Source organism: Camellia sinensis, chromosome 13, assembly GCF_055761805.1.
Source record: "Camellia sinensis isolate YWXY chromosome 13, ASM5576180v1, whole genome shotgun sequence".
NCBI classification, from domain to species: Eukaryota; Viridiplantae; Streptophyta; class Magnoliopsida; order Ericales; family Theaceae; genus Camellia; species Camellia sinensis.
In genome coordinates, this window is record NC_138973.1 from 22,210,028 (window position 1) to 22,230,091 (window position 20,064).

Below are 20,064 nucleotides of genomic sequence, written 5' to 3' on the forward strand. Positions count from 1 at the left end.
TTGTGTCTTGCATTAGGTTTATCAATAAAACAACATTTGACCTATATTGTTTCACATAGTTCTCCCTCTCCTGTACTCCATATACAATATTTGACTTCGAAGGTTTTGTTGTTGAAGGCATTGGATTGCTTTCATTAGAGCCTTCGTCATCACTAGCGGAGCCCTTCCTCAGTCTTGTTGATGGAAGCACAAAATTATCATCAGGTGCATTATCCACGTTGCTTGTGGATTTTTTACTACTTTTGTTTCTTTTTTTTTTTCCAGACACTTTCTTCTTTTGTATAGTTATAGGTGGAACTTTAAAATCATCATCACCACTATCTCCACATTTGTTTTTAGTAACAACCATTTTATAACACTAAAAAGTTTCCCTATATCAACAATGTAACATTTTACTTTAAACAACAAAGTGACAAACTAAAGAAAATTTTACTTTCATTGAAAGTAAAATTTTACTCTGATTGGAAGTAAAATTTTACTCTAAACAATATACCCTAGGAAATAAACAAAAAACACCTACAACATTTCTAGAACCAAGAATCAAGAAAACCTTGTCTCAATTTTGACTATACGCAACACAATTCTAAAATTAACATGTACAATTCACATTCAAACCGAAATCAGAGAAATGACGAAACTACAATCACATTCACATATATAAATATGTATATATATATATATATATAGATATATATTCATATACAAATTGATATACACATTTATGTAATGAGCAAAGGCTAGAGAACACATACAGCAAGAAATCAAGAGGTATTGATGAAAGCATAAAAATGCACAAAACATTATAATGAAACAGCAAAGTTTTGAAGTAAAATTTTACTCTGTTTAGAAGTAAAACTTTACTCTCATTGCAAGTAAAATTTTACTCTGATTGGAAGTAAAATTTTACTCTGAACAATATACACTAGAATAAACAAATATAAAATAAAATATATGTGTATATTTCAAATATATTTTTAATAAATGCATAAATGTTAAAATTTCAAATATATAAATGCATAAATGTTAAAATCAACTACAGCCAAAATTCATGAAGTAAGTGAAATTGAAAGCAACGAAGTTGTAGGACAATCAAAGCAACCAAATTGAAGCAAAACTATAAACACCGTTCCGAAGTAGTTGTCTAGTACAAAGAATAGTCAAAAGATAAAAAAAAAGGGTTTAACATTCAACAGATTCACAGAAAAAATAGAACAAAAAGGGGAAAAATCACCTACAAAATATGAGAGAAGTGTGGAAGTATAGAAATCACAACTCACAAGGTCTGCCCAAGAGAGAGAGAAAGCGCAATGCGGAGTTCGACATTCGAGCGCAAGCGACGAACCTATAACGTTGCAGGGGTAGAAAAACAAAGTAGCTCTAGAGAGAGACAATAATGAGAATCGGATGCTAGGGTTTTTGAATGAAGGTGTTCAGAGGAGAGATGAGGGTTTCCAAGTGATGAAACAGAGTGAGGGAAGAGAAACAATGCAATTGTTTCATATTCCCCCATTTATATGGAATGGTATTTCAGTCCTTTCATCATATTTTTTAATTAGAGGGACTTTTGGGGCCATTATTTTATTCCGTGGGCTGCACATAAAAAAGGCCCAATGAAAGGGGCTTTTCACCAATAATCCCAATTTTAATTAGGTTGGATGTGTTTTCAATTTTATTAATTATTTTATATAATACATAGAAAAAAAATAGTAAATATGTAACCAATAGAATTATAAGACATTCATGTAAGATATAAGGCCACTATATATGATAGTTTTTCATTTGGATGGGTTTTGGATCTCCTTGTAGTTTGTATACTAAGGTGCATTGTAGAATAGTTCTATATATAAGTAACTTAATTATGTGAATTACGAATATTTTCGTCATTTATTTGGGAAAAAAAAATGCACTTAATCTTATGTGCTTTATTTTATGTGTGATTTATCCTATTAAAATTTAAAAATTAACATATAATCCTTTTATATCTAGCAAGTGTTTCGCACTTCTTGTTAAATTGAACGAAATATTTAATAGTGCACTTCAATGTACAAACCAAAAAAATTTATGTTGTTATTTCTAAATGAGATGGGATAATTCATACATAGCACAAGCGAGTAAAGTGAAATTTGTCGTATATTTTTTATATATTTTAAATATTATTATAAAATTTAATATATATTTTTTTATTCGTATATCACAATTAATGACAATTCTTAGGTAGGGGTGTAATAATGGCTTGACCCAGCCCACCTAGGCCCAGGCTTGAGCCAACTCGTGATGGACCTTGCGGGCTCCCGCCAAAATTTGGGCTGGGCCACAGGTTAGGAAATTAGGCCCAGACCTAGGCCCAGGGAGTATTCAGGCTTTGGGCAGGCTGACGGGCCTGGGCTTGGGCTCGGGTTTGGGTCAGGTCTGGACAAGTCTCAACACTTTTTTTCTTCTATTTTTTCCATAAAAAATGACACTAGGCCTTAGGCAAGCTGGGTTTTAAGTCGGGCTTTGAGTGGGCTTTTGAGCCGGTCGATGGGCTGACCCACGGGCTAGGCCGGGCCAGGTGGGCCATGCTCATGGGTCAAGTCAAGCTTTAAAATGACGGCTTAGGTCCAAGCCCAAGGTCTCAGGCTGGGCTTGGGCCCGGGCCTAACCGGGCTGGACCTACCACGAGCCGCAGGCCATTTTTACAAATTAGGCTATGTTCGATAAGAAAAAAAATATTTGATACAAAGTAAAAGTGATAAAAAATTAAGTGAAAGAAAATAAATAGAAAAATTAAAATTTTAATTATACGTAATTCCTTATATAGACACATTCACATTTACTTGTATTTTCTTATGTAATTTGTAACAAATTAGAAAGTTAATTATATGCTAATATAAGTTCTATAAGAAAATTAATTTTCTTTTACTTTATAATACTTTGATGTTAAACAAATTTATAAAAATTATATTTTTTTCTCTTTTCCTTCGCTTTTTATTATTTTCATTTTAGACAAATGAAGCATAGATAAATGAGAATGCGATTTTAAATTTTCATGATTATAACGTTTAAATCAATTCAAAATAAAAAATAATTTTTAATTACTTATTTTTATCATAATTTACATTCTCAAACTAAATAAAAATTTATTTTCATTCTTTCCTTGAAAAACTCAAGGTTGCGTTTGGTAGAGTTTTAGAATTATGATTTGAGAATAGAGTTGTATTTTGAGTTTGTGAGTTTTGGAATTATGATTTGAGTGTAAAAAATTTGTTTGGTCATGAGTTTTGAAAAGAATTTTGAATTAAGTTTGAATTGAGTGATGTGACATATGATATTTGATTAAAAAATTTATAACTCATAACCAAATATACAACCCAAAATTCTATTCAAAACTCATAAAAAAATTTTAAAAAATTTACAAAATATTTTTTATTTAAAATATAAAAATAATAGGTGCCAAAAAAAAAAAAAGGAACATTGTTCCGGTCAACCGAGCAGACGACTGGCCGGACATCTGGGAGGATGACTGGGTAGACCAAAATTCAAAAATCCTTTGTTTTTCAAATAGAGAACGCTAAAGAGAGAGAGAGCAGCCAAACAAGAAAGAGAAATATGTTTTGAAATGTGTGGTGGAATCACAATTCTAAATACAAACAATGCATGCAAATAGAGGGGTATAATTAAGTTTTCAAAACTGTACCAAACACAGCCCAAATTTCTCGATGAAGAGAGTCAAAAAGTTAGTTGTTTGGACAATATTTAAAATTTAATTGTTTTTCATAAATAATAACGTTTACACTATAATTTTAGAGCAAGTACTTTGCAAAATAACAATTAACAATATGAGTGCACAAATTCCACGAGTGGTTAGGCAAGTTAATATGACTGATTTAAGTCAACGATATATATCATTAAATGGTCAAATGTTGGAATACCAATAAAAGTCCAAGAATAAAACAATAAGAATAGTGCTATATACACTAAATAATATATCAATTAGTGTAATAATAGATGATGTGATATAAATTTAAAAGTTTTAAATATCGGTGGTGTTACATACACCAATTAGTGTACACATTAGTGGATCAACTAGTGTTATGCCATTATTATTGACCAAATTTATTATACAAATTACAAATACTCAAAACCTTTAAAATTATGCCACATCATCTGTTAGTACACTAGTTAATACATTAATTAGTACATATAACATTATTCTTTAGCTATTTGTAATTTGTATAATGGGTGAGGTCAATAATAATGTCATAACTGGTTGGTACACTAATTAGTGGGTGTCTCTATTTACACACCACATTTGGTCTCAAGGCACATCACTTACTTAATGCACACCAAACACAATTTTAACTTTATTATTTTTGCTTAATACACACAATCCATTTTCAAATATACCTAAAATATCCTCATCTTCTTTAACCATCCCACCAACTCCAACCCTAACCCTAACCCTAACCCTAACCTTAACCCTAGCCACTGCCGCCGGCCGTCGCCTCTCCCTTATTTTTCTTTGGCGAATCTCTTCCTCACTCCTCCATCCATCACTTTCCCTGCCTTACCACTTCCAACCACAGTCCCAAACCCTTCCACATGCTTCTTCCCTCCACCATCGGCTCAACTACCTCCCCACCATAACAAGGGTGCATAGCAAGATATTTAATATCAGCCCACATATACACAACAACATATGTAAAACAGACACGAGAACTTTCTTTTTATATTCTAAAATAAATAATTTGAAACTCTTCATTAACTTGCTAGTAACGGGAGCTTAAACATAGAATATATAGCTGGAAATTTGTTCAGAACTGTGAAGTTTTGCAATGCCATAAAATGATATCCACCCTTTATGAACCAAAAGAAAAAGCAAGAAACTAACAAGGGATACAAAGCACAAAAACAAAACTAGTCACCCTCAGCACAATATGCCCCAAAAAAAAAAAAAAAAACTATACATCATCAAAATATTAAAAGTTGCAACCAAATGGGTCAAACACAGACCTCCACATGAAATCCAAATATAAAATGACCCATACCACACATAATAGATCATATCAAATACAGTCGGAAATTTATTTATTTATTTTTTATTTGAGTGATACGATCTGACAATCATCCCAATACTAGCTAAAAAAATGAAGATTTGAAATAAAATTCTATGCGATCTAAGGTTATGTGAGTCTAAATTGAAATTCTGACCGAGGTTTTTATCAAGGGTGTTGGTGAATTGATTCAAAATAAAAAAACCAATTAAATTCTTTCACTGTCAGGAATCAGGCGGCGGAGAGTGGTGGTGTGTGGGGGGTGCATTGATATTCTTTTGTAGTTATTTTGGTCATTTTATGTAAGGTCATTATTGTAATAAAAAATAACCAATTAATGGTGTGCCTTGAGACTATATGTGGTGTGTAAATAGAGGCACCCCTAATTAGTGCATATAATACCACCAAAATAACAATTTTATTGATATTTGTTAAATGTTGTCCCATAGTTATATACCATTTCATAAACTCAATAACTGCTTATGCATTTATTAGAAAATAAGAATAGTTTTATTATAATTTAACCCAAAAAAAAAAAAAAATCTAAACCAAAACTTCTAAATACACCATAATTTATTTTTGAGTAAATTTGATTGACCACTTTTGGGTTTTAAAAAATGTAATAGTACTCACAAATTTGATATAATTATACTTCTTTTTAATAGTAATGTTAATAGTATGTAGATATAAATAAACAATGAAAAAATATACACTTAAATATAAAAGATATGAAAATATAATTTTTTTTTCTTCATAAGACTAACGAATTACTGATAAAAACATGAAAAAAATATATTATATGAATTAAAATCTCAAAAAGGTCCAATATAATTATGTCAAACTTCTTAGACTCGACATATTTTTTTCAAACATTGAAAAAGATTAGTGTATTTTATCATTTAATTTTCAACCATCACATGCAAATACGTTTACAAAAATTTGGGTAAATTACACTCCTTAGTGTTTAGAAAAAATACATTTATAAATTTAAATTTGATATAATTATATTGTGTTTAGAAAAAATACATTTATAAATTTAAATTTGATATAATTATATTGTGTTTAGAAAAAATACATTTATAAATTTAAATTTGATATAATTATATTAGATAATCTCAAAATTCTAATTCACGTTAAATAATTTTTATTTCTTTGATAAAACAAAAAGAAAGAGACAAAAACAAAATAACTACAAAACTAAGTTGCCATGGTAAAACAAAAGAAAAATATATATTAAATATTCAATAATTTTTATTAGTAATAGTTAGTTATATAAATATAAAAATAATATTATTGTATCTTTTACGCTAAAATATGCTAAATATGTATAGGTTACCTTGCATTACCCCCAAGACCCCCACACCTCCCACACGTTTTGTGAGAGAGAGGAAAACAAAAAAACAAAAAAATAAAATAATGAATGGTCACAAATTAATTGGAGATTGTGGGAGTCACAAATTTTGAAAGTTGCAAAGCATTATTGTTCATCTATGTCTATATAGCATCAAAATTACTTTCAATCAAATCCCAAATGGTTGGCCTAACATGTGCAGTTAGGGACTTATAGGTAAACTTCTTCCAAGTTTCAAATTTAACTCTCATTAGGTGCTATCAACTTATTGGAGTACGTTTGTGAGGTTTGCTTGAGATTTACCCAATTAATGTGAAGATGATACTTTACGTGAGTCTTGAAATTAGGGAGATTTGGTGATAGCTCCCTCACTATCTAATTTGTCTTTCAAAAGGATAAGAATTATATAAGTACTTTCAAAACCCCATAATATTTTAAAACTTGTTTCTTTTACTATATTACTCTCATATCTATCAGCTCTCCTATTAAGCCATCTTCACTGTGTATTTTAAAGTAAAATTTTATTCTGTATAACAGTAAAATTTTACTCTGAATAAGAGTAAAATGTTACACTCTGAAACTAAAAATAAAATTTTACTCTGTATAAAAGTAAAATTTTACTCTGAAAAACTAGTAAAATGTTAGACTCTACACAAAAGTAAAATTTTACTCTGTATAAAAGTAAAATTTTACTCTGAAAAACGAGTAAACTGTGAGACTCTGAAGCTAAAAGTAAAATTTTATTCTGTATAAAAGTAAAATTTTACTCTGAAAAATGAGTAAACTGTGAGACTCTGAAGCTAAAAGTAAAATTTTACTCTGTATAAAAGTAAAATTTTACTCTGAAAAACAAGTAAACTGTGAGACTCTGAAGCTAAAAGTAAAATGTTACTCTGTACAAAAGTAAAAAAGCGAAGGCAGTGTTTGTGATGGCTGAAGTGTTTGGTGATGACCACCTCTTGACAGTAAAATTTTACTGTCATTCTAACACCAGAGTAAAATTTTACTCTAATTCTCTCAAACAAAAAACAGAGCAATAGAATCAGAGTAAAATTTTACTCTCATTATCTGAAACAAAAAACAGAGCAATAAAACCAGAGTAAAATTTTATTCTGGTTCTATCAAATGAAATTAAATAAAAAACAACAAAAATAAAAAAACAAAAAAACAAACAAACAAACAAAAACAAAACAAATTAATCAACAATCAACATATCTAATTGAGAAGAAAAACTTCTAAAACTCGATCAACAATCACAAATCTCAATGAAAAGAATACATGTGTTCAACAACACTCATACACACAAAAATATATATAACATTACAACACTCATACACACAAATATTATAGATCGATTCCGTTTGTGTGCTGAGAAAATTGAGGAAAATATTATATAACATTATAACGAAAACTTATGGATCACGTCTCTTACGTTTTTTACGAATTTCATTTGTATCAAGTAGCGAAGCCAAAAGAGATTCAGGAAGTTATCTCGTCAAATGAAGAAGAAAACGCGATACTTCTTGTGATCTGTTGCCTCACAATTGCTTGGAAGATGAGGATTAGGTCCTTCAATGTCGAACTATTTCTGGTAATCGAAACTGTTATATTCTTTGTCTGATTGATTCTGATGATCTGTTAGTGTTATTGTTTCAATGAATTTGATCTGCTGAAGCTTGGAAGACGCGACTATGGTGCCACCGACCTTCTGCTGAAGCTCCGAAGACACGACTATAGTGATTATGATACAGTTGATGACGAAACTGATTATATATGCAGAAACTGAGGGTATAATAGTCATATAAAATATTTAAATAATAAATTTTGTCCTTTATGCAAGACTCTATAATTATAAGGGGGTTTAGAAAGTATAATTTTTTTTTTAATTCTTTTAACAATAAAAAGAAAGTAAAAGAAGTTTATAGCTAAGTTTCCCTTGAAATAATTAACCAGGACACGTGTAAATTGACTTCTAATACCCCGTTATAAAAATATATATATTTTTTCAATCACCCTAAACTTGTGACAATTATTAAAATTGTTCTAAAAAAAATATTAGCGGTGTCAGGTTTATTTACGCAAAAATTTATTAAATGGTGGTGGTGTATAAAGAAATTCACAGGCATGGCACGGGCGCATCAAACATAGCGTTGGAGAGAAACCCTAGACAAGTCGACTCTCGATCACTCTGCCCTAGTTTCATCGCATTCCAGATTTCCGCCAGGCAGAGTCATAGATTTCTTCAGGTACGATTTTTAACACAGACCACACATGTCTATATGTATTTCAGATTCTTAGATTGACTAAACATGGTGGCAAGCTTTTAGTTCCAACAGACAAAAGTAAAAAACGTTTTTGATGTTTTGATGATGAAATGGAGTGTTTTTATTGTGTCATGTGAAAGGCAGTGAATTGGGGTAAATTTATAGTTTTTGATAATGAAATTCTCATGAATTGGGTTTTGTTTCCTTTTCTCCTCCTTTCCTGATACCTGTTTTTTTGATGTTTTAAGTGTTTTATGTGGAAATTTTGTGTCTGGTAGTGACTGCATGATATGTATGGATTATTGTTGTAGTTAATTTTATAAATAGAACAAGTAGTGGGTTGGCTATGTTTTGGATATTGAAATGTTGGGTGATCTTAGATGAATTGGTTCACTGGGATAAGAATGTTTTGCTGAGATGGGTGTGTAAGAAGGTAGATTTGGTGTGGGATTGAAGGTGAGTTTGAAGTTTATAAGGTGGTTTCATCAACTGGAACGATTGTGGATTACTATAAGTGGGAGATGTTTAGGGCTTGTTTGGCATCTACTGTATAAGTCAAAAAGCCAAAAAGTTACTTCAAAATCCAAAAAGATATCACTATTCATCAAAAAAAAAAAAAAAAAAAAAAATCAATTCTTTCAACAAAAGTACACACGGAATTGATGACCCGTGCAGCTGCTGTGTGGCAGTGGGGAAAACAAGAAATGATTGGGTGTGCTTTTTATACACACCGTTGTTCGTTTCATGGGGGCTATCACGGGTCCCATTTTGACAATATGAACCATTCAATGTGTAGAAATCGTCAGGTACTATATATTTGCAAAAAATCACATTGATCAGATATCGATAACTATATGATCAAGTCAGTTATGTACAACTAATGGATGGTGTTATAATTTATGATTGAAAAATAAATAAATCTGATCAGATAGCTATCGATATCCGATTAACGTGATTTTTTATAGGTACATAGTGTTCGACGCATTACACACATTGAACGGTTCAGATTATTAAAATAGGACCCGTTATGACCCCCACGGGCCAAACAAAACCGTCTAGTACAATGCCCAAAAATTAGCCAATAATTTCCTACTCCAATTCACACACGCAGGTTGTACGGCTGGGCCCACTTCTCTCTAATCTTCTCTTACACACTTTTTTTATACAATTTTTTAATACACATTTTTCCATAAAAAGTCAAAAAGTTAACCCAAACCTCCATATTTTTTTTTCAACTTTTTTAGTCCAAAAAGACAAAAAGTGCACTTTTTTAGGACACTCCAAACCAGCCCTTAGTCACTTTGCGTGCTACTAGTACTAGATTGATGCCAAAATGAATGTTGGTGGATATGGTGGAACAAGGCGAGATGACTTGTGATCTAATAATGATACGGGACTATATTGAAATGAGTGAAAAATTTTCACACATAACACAAGTAGTTGGGATATGACATTTTGTCATGGGGATAGTGAATTCTGACTAATTATACCTTGCAGTTTCTCTTGAAGCTTCTAACTTCTAGTCAATTGATGCATAGTGAATTTCTTTATGTTGTTTGGTGAAATTTCAGGGGTTGGCTTGGTTGTGGCTTTTTTTTCCCATCATTTTCATTTTCATTTTTTGTTTTTGTTTTTGTTTTTCTTGTTTTCAAAACAAAAAATGAAAATTTGTTAGACATCCATTTTTTTTTTCATTTTTGTAAATTTGAAAATGACTTTTTTGGTTTTCCTAAATAGTGGGTTGTTCTCAGAAAATTTTTCCAAAAACAATTTGCCAAACAAGTTTTTCGTGTTTCCCAGAAAATGAAAACTCAACAAAACAAGCCCTAAGTTTTTGAACTTTTGAGCTGTTCTCTTTTTGGAAGCTTGATTGAAGTTTGAGGAAGAATTTCCAATACCATTTAGGAATTCTAGCTTCTTAGATCAGAATAAGGGACGGAAATTATAAATTTATGCTACCAACTATTCATATATCAGATTATGCAAGTTGTTGATTATTTAGAAATTACTAAGCCATGGCATTTGCATGCGTGTTTTACATGGTCTGCGTGCTTTAAGGTTCCCTTATTTTCCTGTTTGTGGTGAACGTGGGTTTGCTTGATATGTGTGCTCTAGTTCTGTCACCTTTTATAGCATTTTTGTCTGCAATATAAAAGTGATTTTTCTCTCTCCATTTAATATATATATATATATATATATTCAGAATTTACAATGAGGTGTTTTAACTGCATTATGGCATCATAGAAGCTTGCAGTGATGGCCTTGTGTGGTGGTGTAAGCCCCACAAGTTGTGGCATAGAGAAGTGTAAAAATTTTGGGCCTCATTTTGTTAGGTGTTAGCCTCTTCAAACTTCATATAGGTGTTAGCTTTTCACATGCAGAAATGTAACATCGGAAACATAAAGGATGTATCCATTTTGTAGATCTGTTTTCTGTTTGTTATTTTCTGAATGCCTGTGAGGTTTTTCTGCTTGCCTTCCTCTAAATGAGCCATAAAATGCACCTTGCCTTCCTTTTTGCTGCTATGCTAGCTAACTTCTATATGTTTTTATATGCCAAGAGATTCAAATATATTGCATGCATGTGGAATACCAAGTAGTCCACATTAAGAGAATTAAACTGAAATTTACATTAGAAAGAAAAAGAATTATTGCAGGAAGTGTTCAAATCAGATAGACCAGAAATATGTGAAATATTTAACATCGAACTTAGGTCATTGTTAGGCAATCAAGATGATACAGGTAAACTTGGTTGTTGGGCAGATTAGTGGTGGCGTCACTATAAACTTGTCATGTAACAGGGTCTAGTATTTAATCATGAAGTATACAGAAGAGAAGATTAAATAGCTTGAGCTTTTAGCAACAAATAGTTCATGCTCCTTTTGGTGAATTTTTCTTGAGAAAGGTTCTAACGTGTGAGGAGAAACTCTGTTTTTTCAGTCAAGTTAGAACATACCTACAAATGATATTTTCACAATTATGCATAAAAACTGTTGTTTAAATGGGCTATACAGAGCATCTCATCTCAAATGTTGATAAGGAATATGATACCTATGGAATAACCTATGAAACTTGGCTTCTTTGGTATTAGTGAATATCTATCCTTTAATTTCATGCAACTGGCTTTTTTTTTTTTTTTTTTTTGTATGATTCTATTGGCTTAATCATGATATTGTTGCCATAAGATGGTATTATAGAAATGCACAAGGAGAATGCAAGGCATATGACACTAATTTTATTTTGTCTCTCTGTAGGTCTACCTCTTATTTCATTGCTGGGAATGTATCTCGATTCTTATTAGTTGAGATTCGTAATTCTGAAGAGTAATTGTGGAGAAGTTAGCTGCACCGGCCACCCTTCATGAAATAATAAAATTTGTTTCTTGTCTCTCTAAACTCTCTCCCAGTTCCTTATACGATTCCGCCCTCTCCAAAACTTTCTAGCTTCTCCTTCTTGATCATATATTACAGAAATAATCCTAGAGTTTCTTACCATTTTTGATCAATGGGTACCCCAGAGACCTCTCGGGAACCTTGCCCAGATCGTATCCTTGATGATGTTGGTGGTGCATTTGGCATGGGTGCTGTTGGAGGTTCAGCTTTCCACTTTATCAAAGGCATCTATAATTCACCAAAGGGTGAACGCTTAATTGGAGGCACTCAAGCAGTACGAATGAATGCACCTCGTGTTGGTGGTAGTTTTGCTGTGTGGGGTGGTCTTTTCTCCACATTTGATTGCACAATGGTTTACGTCCGCCAGAAAGAGGATCCGTGGAATTCAATCATTGCAGGTGCTGCCACTGGTGGTTTCCTTTCGATGCGTCAGGGTTTGGGTGCTGCTTCAAGATCTGCAGCATTTGGTGGGGTGTTGCTTGCTTTGATTGAAGGAGCTGGGATCATGTTGAATAAAGTAATGAGTGCACAGCAGAATTTTCCACCAATGGAAGAGCAAATGCCCAATATGCCCGGTGTCCCTGGATATCCGATGGGACAATTACCCGGTCAAGCTCCAGTGACCATTGGGGGCTTGGGAGATGGATCTCCCTCATCGTCATCAACTTCTTCTCCCTCTGCTTCTTCGTCTTCTTCTTCATGGTTTGGAGGACTTTTTGGTGGTGGAAAGAAGCAGGAAACAGGTTCAGATGGCGGAAGCAAGACACAGGTTTTGGAGAGCTTTGATTCCCCAAGCCCACCTACATTTGAGTACAAGTGAGATTGGCAGCAAATATTGGCTGTGGTGAGCAAGAAATTCTCTTTTACTAGTTGTTTGAGACTTGAATTTTAGTTTGTGCTTGTGTTACCAGAAAATGCTAATACTCTAATGAATTATGTATTGATACGCACATTTAGAAACATGGTTCATTTCTGTTCCAAAACGGTAAATTTAATGATCCAAAGCAATTCCAAAAGTTTTTTTTTTCAATGTATGTCCTTAAATGTTACCTTAGGAGGAAAAAGATCAAATATAATGAACTAAAATTTAAAGTGAGATAAGCTTTGATAAGATAAATATATCAAAAAATGGGTTATAATGCTCATAGAAAACATTACATTTTATTGGATGCTGGCGATTTCTTTATTTTTTGGAAAAGTAAGAAACAAATTGTTGTTGCCTATTTTATTGCCGAAACTGAGTATTGTGCTATGACTCATGCTACTGTTGAAGTTGTCTGGCTTCGTTGTCTTCTCTTTGACTTGGGCGTCCCTCAGTCTTCTCCGACCTCCTTCTATTGTGATAACCGTAGTACTATTTAGATTGCCCATAACACTATCTTCCATGAGCGAACAAAGCACATTGAGATTGATTGTCACTTTGTCTGTCAGCATCTGCAATCTAGTTTTGTCTCGCTTCCTTTCGTCTCTTCGGCTATGTAACTTGTTGACTTCTTTACTAAGACTCACACCATTGCTTGGTTTTAGTTTCTTCTTGGCAAAACTCTTAGTGTTTTCTGTTAAAACACTTTGAGTTTGAGCGGGAGTGTGAGAATATTAGGTTAAGTTTATATATATGGTGGTATATATTGTGTATATATATGACAGTGTTTCCTTTTCTTATATGGTAGTGGCAGTGTTTCCTTTTCTTTTTTAGTCTTAGGGTTAGGATTACTATATAATCAGATGTATTTTCTGTATTATGAGACAATTGAATATGGAGATTCATTCAGAAAACTTACAGCCTAATAGTTAAATAAAAAAAAAAAAACTTTAGAAGTACCTTAAATTTTAAGTATAATATATACAAGTCTACTCTTATCGTACCACATTTTAGAGCATGTAGCATATCGTGTTCCCGTTCTCATTCCATGTGCCAGAACGATCTACGTTCTAGATAACTTAGGTTTGTGCCTTGAATTTTTTGAGTGTGGATGTCTGGAGCTCGTTGTTAAGTTCGGGACCTTTTTGCTCTTACCACATGAAATCATTCAGGGGATCATCATGAATAAGCAAAATTTGATCATATTTTTGGGTTTTATTAGATTGCTCGAGTTGAGCAAGTACTCTTCCCTATCTGTTCAAATTAGTATGTGTGCTAAACTGAGTTAAGATTCTTAATTTAAATATTCACTAGCGGTTGGCACATGTGATGTGTGTGCAAAAATATAAGTGAAAATAAAACATAATATTTACTATATATTGTGTGCCATTGAAGTGGTAAGAGTCTTCTTCCTTAGATCTAAAGTCCAAAGTTCAAGTCTCACGCTTCCCCATAGTTGTCAAATCGGGGTTCATATCGTGAATCGAAATGGCCTTGTACCGAATCACGAATCGAATCGAATCATGAATCGTAAAGATTTGGTCACTTTTTCTAAATTACTTAAAAACATATATATACACATTTAGATGTTAAATATATCTTATGAATATAAAATATTTAGACTTAAATCAATAAAAATGTTATTTTGAATAATAATCACGTAGTTTAATAGGTAAGAAGTTAACAAAGGTTCCTATGTAAGATTACCATATTACCTTTTTTCTTTTTTAGATACTCCCTCCGTCCCAAAATATTAGTCCCTTATTCCATTTTTCATTGTCCCAAAATATTAGTCCCTCTTAAAAAATCAAGTACAAAAATAATGTAAAATTCCTATTTTGCCCTTCTTTTAAATTAATAAACAATATAAAAAATACAATTATGACATTGATATTCTCAAAAAATGTACTATCAAAAGGGTAATTTTGGTAAATTAACTTTTTTCAAATGCAATAATTGTACTACCAAAAAAAGTTGGATTCCCCAAAAGGGACCATTATTTTGGGACAGAGGGAGTATTTCTTATCGACCATTCTTAATAAAGATGTAATATCACCATCTTGCCTTTTTTCTTTTTTAGATATTTCTTATCAGCCATTCTTAATAAAGATAGTAACTAAATAGACAAACTATTAATTTTCAAAATAACAATAATTAACAACAATGTTGATATTTGGACAATAAGCAAATATACTTTTCTAAGTAACAGTGACCAAATAATAAGAATGAATTATTTAGAATATTTTATTTTAAAACCTAAAGCATTTTAAAAAGTATAATTGACCTCACACATGTAATATTCAATTTAATAAAATAGTAATAGATAATTCATAGTGTAACTTTAATCTTAAACATCTTTAGAAGATATATTATGATTTTTTAAAAGGAAAAAAAATGAGAAGAAATGTTAAAAATATGTTGGGTCTGATGGAATCTGATTGGATCCTATTAAAAACTCCATGATCATTAAAATAATAATACATCATTTATATATGTTAGTTATTTTGGTATTAAACGCTATTAAAAGTTGTATTATGCCATTTTCACTAAAAAGATGGAGAAAAAAAGAGTCGAAAATACGTCGGACACAATAATTTCAAAAATTGCATGAATCGTAAAAAGTGAATCGAATCGTGAATCGATTGTGAATCGTGCGATTCACTAGAGATTCACTTCCAAAATAGATTCACCCATAGATTCGTTTCGATTTTGCAAAAATTGCGAATCGAATCGCGAATCGTAAGATTCTGATAAAAGAGCTCTTCCCGTCTATCTTTTTTTTTTTTGGGTTTAAGTAGAAAAATGAGGGACACATGGCATAAGGAGAAGCAAACCAAGGTTTGGACACCAAGTCCAGCCTTCACTTAATATAATATAATAGTATAGATAATAGTATAGATGTTTGCAGTACAAGTGGGTTAACTCATCTTGAGATGCAAGTGAAGTTTCATGTCTCGGAGGATCTCAGTTGTGGTGCTTCTCAGTTGTGGTGCTTCGATGCCAATCACCAATTTCCATATTATTCTCACTCACTCCACTGTTAGTGGATTGAGTCTCCGACATCTGATTCCACACCAAATCACATTGTATGCAAACAGAAGTTACTGGAAATTTCAACTGCACAACGAGCAATGTATCAGTGAGCGAGTTGGGTTAAATCTACTATCTAGGTCCCAGACAATTTGAATGCGTCAGAGGTGTAAATCAGTGGTTTAATAGACCAGTTTGATCTTAACCCTTTTATTTCTACTGTCTAGTTTAAGATTCGTAAAGGTTTTCTTAAGATTGACTGAAGATGTAAGTTAGAGTTAGGATTGGTCCATCGTAGTGGGATAGTAGAGTCCTATTAGTTATTTATTTGGTTTACACATGTATTTGGTGTGGGATGGTAGGGTTCGAAATCTACTGGGAATCCAATATGTCTAGGATTTGGTTATGGGATTAAGATTCCTTGGGTTTGCTTATAAATAACTAAATGGGGGCTATGGATTTATGTGCTGAGAATAAGGGAGTGACAGGGAGGTGGGAGAAAAAATACAAACAAGCAAGGGCTTTGGGTTTGGGTGTTTTTAATCTTATATTTGTAATCACTCATTTTAGGGGCACTTATGTGTAGGTCCTAATAAGTGGATTTATTGTCTGACAGGTCTTGCGAGAATTAATGGTGTTTTTCATCAAACACTATTAAAAGCCGTCACTAATTATTAATTTTTAGCGACAGTTTGAAAATTGTCATAAAAAATGTCACTAATTATAACTTTTATCGACGGTTTAAAAAAATCGCCACAACAAGATGTCACAAATTTTCAATTTTTAGCTACAGTTTAAAAAATTTGTCACAGAAAAATATCGCTAATTGTAAGTTTTAGCAACAATTTACAAAAATCGTGACAAAAAAAGTCATTTTAGCAACATGCAAAAAATCATCACAAAAAATTATTTTTTAGCGACGATTTTAGTAGAACTTATTTTCAATAGGACTTGATGAGAATTAAGTCTAACTATTACGACCTATTGGTAGTTTATCCCATATTTTAGTGGATTTATCATAACCGTGGATGTAGGCAATTGGTGCAGAACCACGTAAATATCGGTGTCTTATTTTTCTGTGTTTTTACTTATGTTTTCGCTAGTGTGGGTGGGATTCCAAATCCCAACACTGAGATGAGTTGATGCTAAGCAATAGAGTACCTATACAATGTCTGGCCTAAACATATAATCATGTAAAGTTTGACAAGGTTCCATTTTCATATGTTAGTTGTCTTCTCCCAAGTCAGAAGGTAGAAAAGCACCCAACCAATAAAGATGGGTAAGACGGCTGCAATTACTCAAGACTTAGATCCATCTCTGTTCGATGTCTATAGATTTGTTTCGTGTTTTGATGCTTACTTGTCGTTGAATTCCTTCACAAGGTTCTTTTTTTGGTCATGAAGATTTTTTTTTTTTAATTTTCTTTTTTATATAGCAAAATTCTGATTCAGGCTGAGATGTGAATTGATCTATCCTTGCTAATTGTGTAGGGAGCATATGGGTGATTGGATCATGCCATGAGTTGCTCATCCACAAGTTTTTGATGGTAGCATATGGTTGATTGGATTATAGCTAGTAGGTCGCATCAAAGTGGACGGCTTCACTGTAATGGTTTCGTTCTTATTAATTCCCTTCTTCCCTTCTCTCTTTCTTTTTCTGTTTGAAACCTGAATAGATTGTGGCCTTTTGTTACTGGGTGTACTTCAGCATGCAATATGCAAGTCAAACCTCCTATTTCATAAACTATTTTGTGAACCATTTATGTGCCACCTATTTACATTTTTATATAAAGTGGCGTGAAGAAGTTTCTTGTAGTTTTTGTTATGTGAATGAGCTTTACTGGAGGACTGGGCACCTTTCTTAACATCATTGAATTTCCAACTCCATTTTTTCTTGGGACAGAAAATATGCTTTTTTTTAACAGACAAGCGAAATGTAATATCGTGTTTCCATAATTTTTTTTTTTGAAATATGTTTATGACATGGAAACCAAATTCGTTTTATTATTCGGGAAATGACTAGTGCCTAAATATCAGTGGATTCTTGGTTTTGGACTTCTGAAATTCATTATAGCCCCTATTGTTTGCATGATGTAGAGGGAAAACATTATCAGTGTGGTGTGTCCCCGAAGTTGTTTTAAGGAAGAAGTGTGAGACAAGAATGGAATAAAGCTCAAAGAATGCTTTTTAGGGACACTAATCTAAACCTCATTGCTTGCTTTTGTTTTTGTGCATATCTTCTGATCTACTCAGGAGTTTATGAACTATTTAATATTGTTTTTGTGCCTATCTAGTGGATGGATTGGTCAACTCATGGTTTAATTGTTTTGTTTCCAAATTGCATAAAGCTTGAAGAATCCCCTTTTATGAAGGGAAAAGGTGAATGAGATAATGAAATCTATACAATAAATTATTAAATTTCCTCCTTTAGGAGGAAAAAAATCTCCTTGTATGCCTTTGATAGATTGAGCTCCTTAAAGTTGTTTGATATTATGACCTTGCCAGGATGATTAGGATGATTTTTGCTCTTATAGTGTTTGAAGTGAGAATTTAGGTGAAAGGAGGCAAGTGGTTGAATTGTATAATTATTATCCTACTGAACATGTCTTGGAAATAGATATATTATGTAATTTCAAGATTACTAAATTCTTCTTATTTTGCTACCAGAGTCAAACTATGGTTTTTATTTTTATTTATTTTTTGTTGTAATTTCTCAAAAAAAAAATTATTTATTGTGATGTCTCTAAGAGTGAGAACATAAAGTAAAAGATGAAATTACATATAGCATTGCCATTAGCAAGAGAAGTGGTGGCACTCGCATATGATTGAATTTGAAGATTGAAACAATTTTTAAAGAAAATTCCTATGAATCTCAACTTAAGTATTTTGAATTTACCTTGAATGAGTATTGTGTAGTTGAGATTAAATTTGTGTAGTGTCGGGTTTATGTGTAAAATAAATCTGAACCACAAGATGAAGATTCTGGATAATTTTTGAGATGACAAGGGTGGATTTGTAGTATTACTTATTTTTAAATTTTGCAATAAATGCAAAAAAATTAGTTTTCATGTTTACCCCAAATTTCATGAAACCAAATATGATGTTTGTGGGAACAAATTTGGTAATAAAAAAGTATTTGGGTGCATAAGGTGCATACTATATACACTTGCGTAAGTTCTCACAAGTATATATAAGTTACCTTATAAAATAACGTCAATTTTCACAAATATACGTAAGCTGTGATTTTTCAAATGTTTATGAGTTAATTTTTGTATGTTTGTGAAAACTTATACGATTTTGTAAGGTAATTTACGTATATTTGTTAGAATTTACGTAAATACATATGATATACACTTATACACTTGAGAATTATCCCCCAAAAAAAAAAAAAATAAAAAAATGTGACACTTCGGACCAAGTCCTATGTTAGCTTTATATAATAGAATAGAATAATAAAGCAGTAACGAAGTTTGAATATAATGCAAAAGCATGGGCAAGAAATCAACACATGACTGAACCCACAAGAAAATTGGGTGCCTTTTGATTATGTTTTTAGTTTTCTTTGTTTTCGTTTTTTGTATTTGGAAATAAAACAATGTAAAGTTTGAAATCACCCACAAAACAGTTTTCATTCCTGAACGAAAATATTTTTTGAAAATCTCAAAAATAAGTTTTTGGTATTTTTAAAAGGTGCGTTGTTTTGAGAATTTTTTTCTAAACAGTAATTCTATTAATCCAAAATCATGTCGTAAATTTTTACCTAGAATTTGCGTGGATAATTAAATTATTGTAACGTAGTTCATATATGAAATGAGTTTGAATCATAAATTGCTACCTGTAAATAAAAAATTCTAAGTGTGTAGTCCTTCCGTTTTTTTTAAAAGAAAACAAAATTCAAGAACCAAACCAATCCATCCTTAAATTTGAATATTTTACATGATTTATAAAATTTAAGTTTCCATTTTACACGGCTAACAAAAATTGATCTCAAAGTATTATGATTTCACTAAAAACAAAAGTCCTCTGTTTTTTGAACTAAAACAGAGCATAAATATTCCAACATGTTATAGAGCAGTTGGTCATATTTTTTTGTACACATAACAAATGTTTCGATACTTCCTTTTAATCTTGATC

At 31.9% G+C, this 20,064-nt stretch overlaps 1 protein-coding gene across 1 annotated transcript; it reads left to right on the top strand.

The window, feature by feature from the left end:
* The first annotated feature begins 8,456 nt into the window (after window positions 1–8,456).
* On the top strand, window positions 8,457–17,745 carry LOC114280523 (mitochondrial import inner membrane translocase subunit TIM17-2). Its single transcript, XM_028222905.2, has 3 exons — window positions 8,457–8,630; window positions 11,902–12,883; window positions 17,422–17,745. Exon 2 carries the CDS (start codon window positions 12,152–12,154, stop codon window positions 12,857–12,859), a length of 708 nt encoding a protein of 235 aa, XP_028078706.2. The 5' UTR covers window positions 8,457–8,630; window positions 11,902–12,151; the 3' UTR covers window positions 12,860–12,883; window positions 17,422–17,745.
* Window positions 17,746–20,064: the final 2,319 nt, after the last annotated feature.

Excerpts from the sequence above, each read along its gene's own strand:
- LOC114280523 (XM_028222905.2), top strand. The coding sequence starts at position 12,152 with ATGGGTACCCCAGAGACCTCTCGGGAACCTTGCCCAGATCGTATCCTT.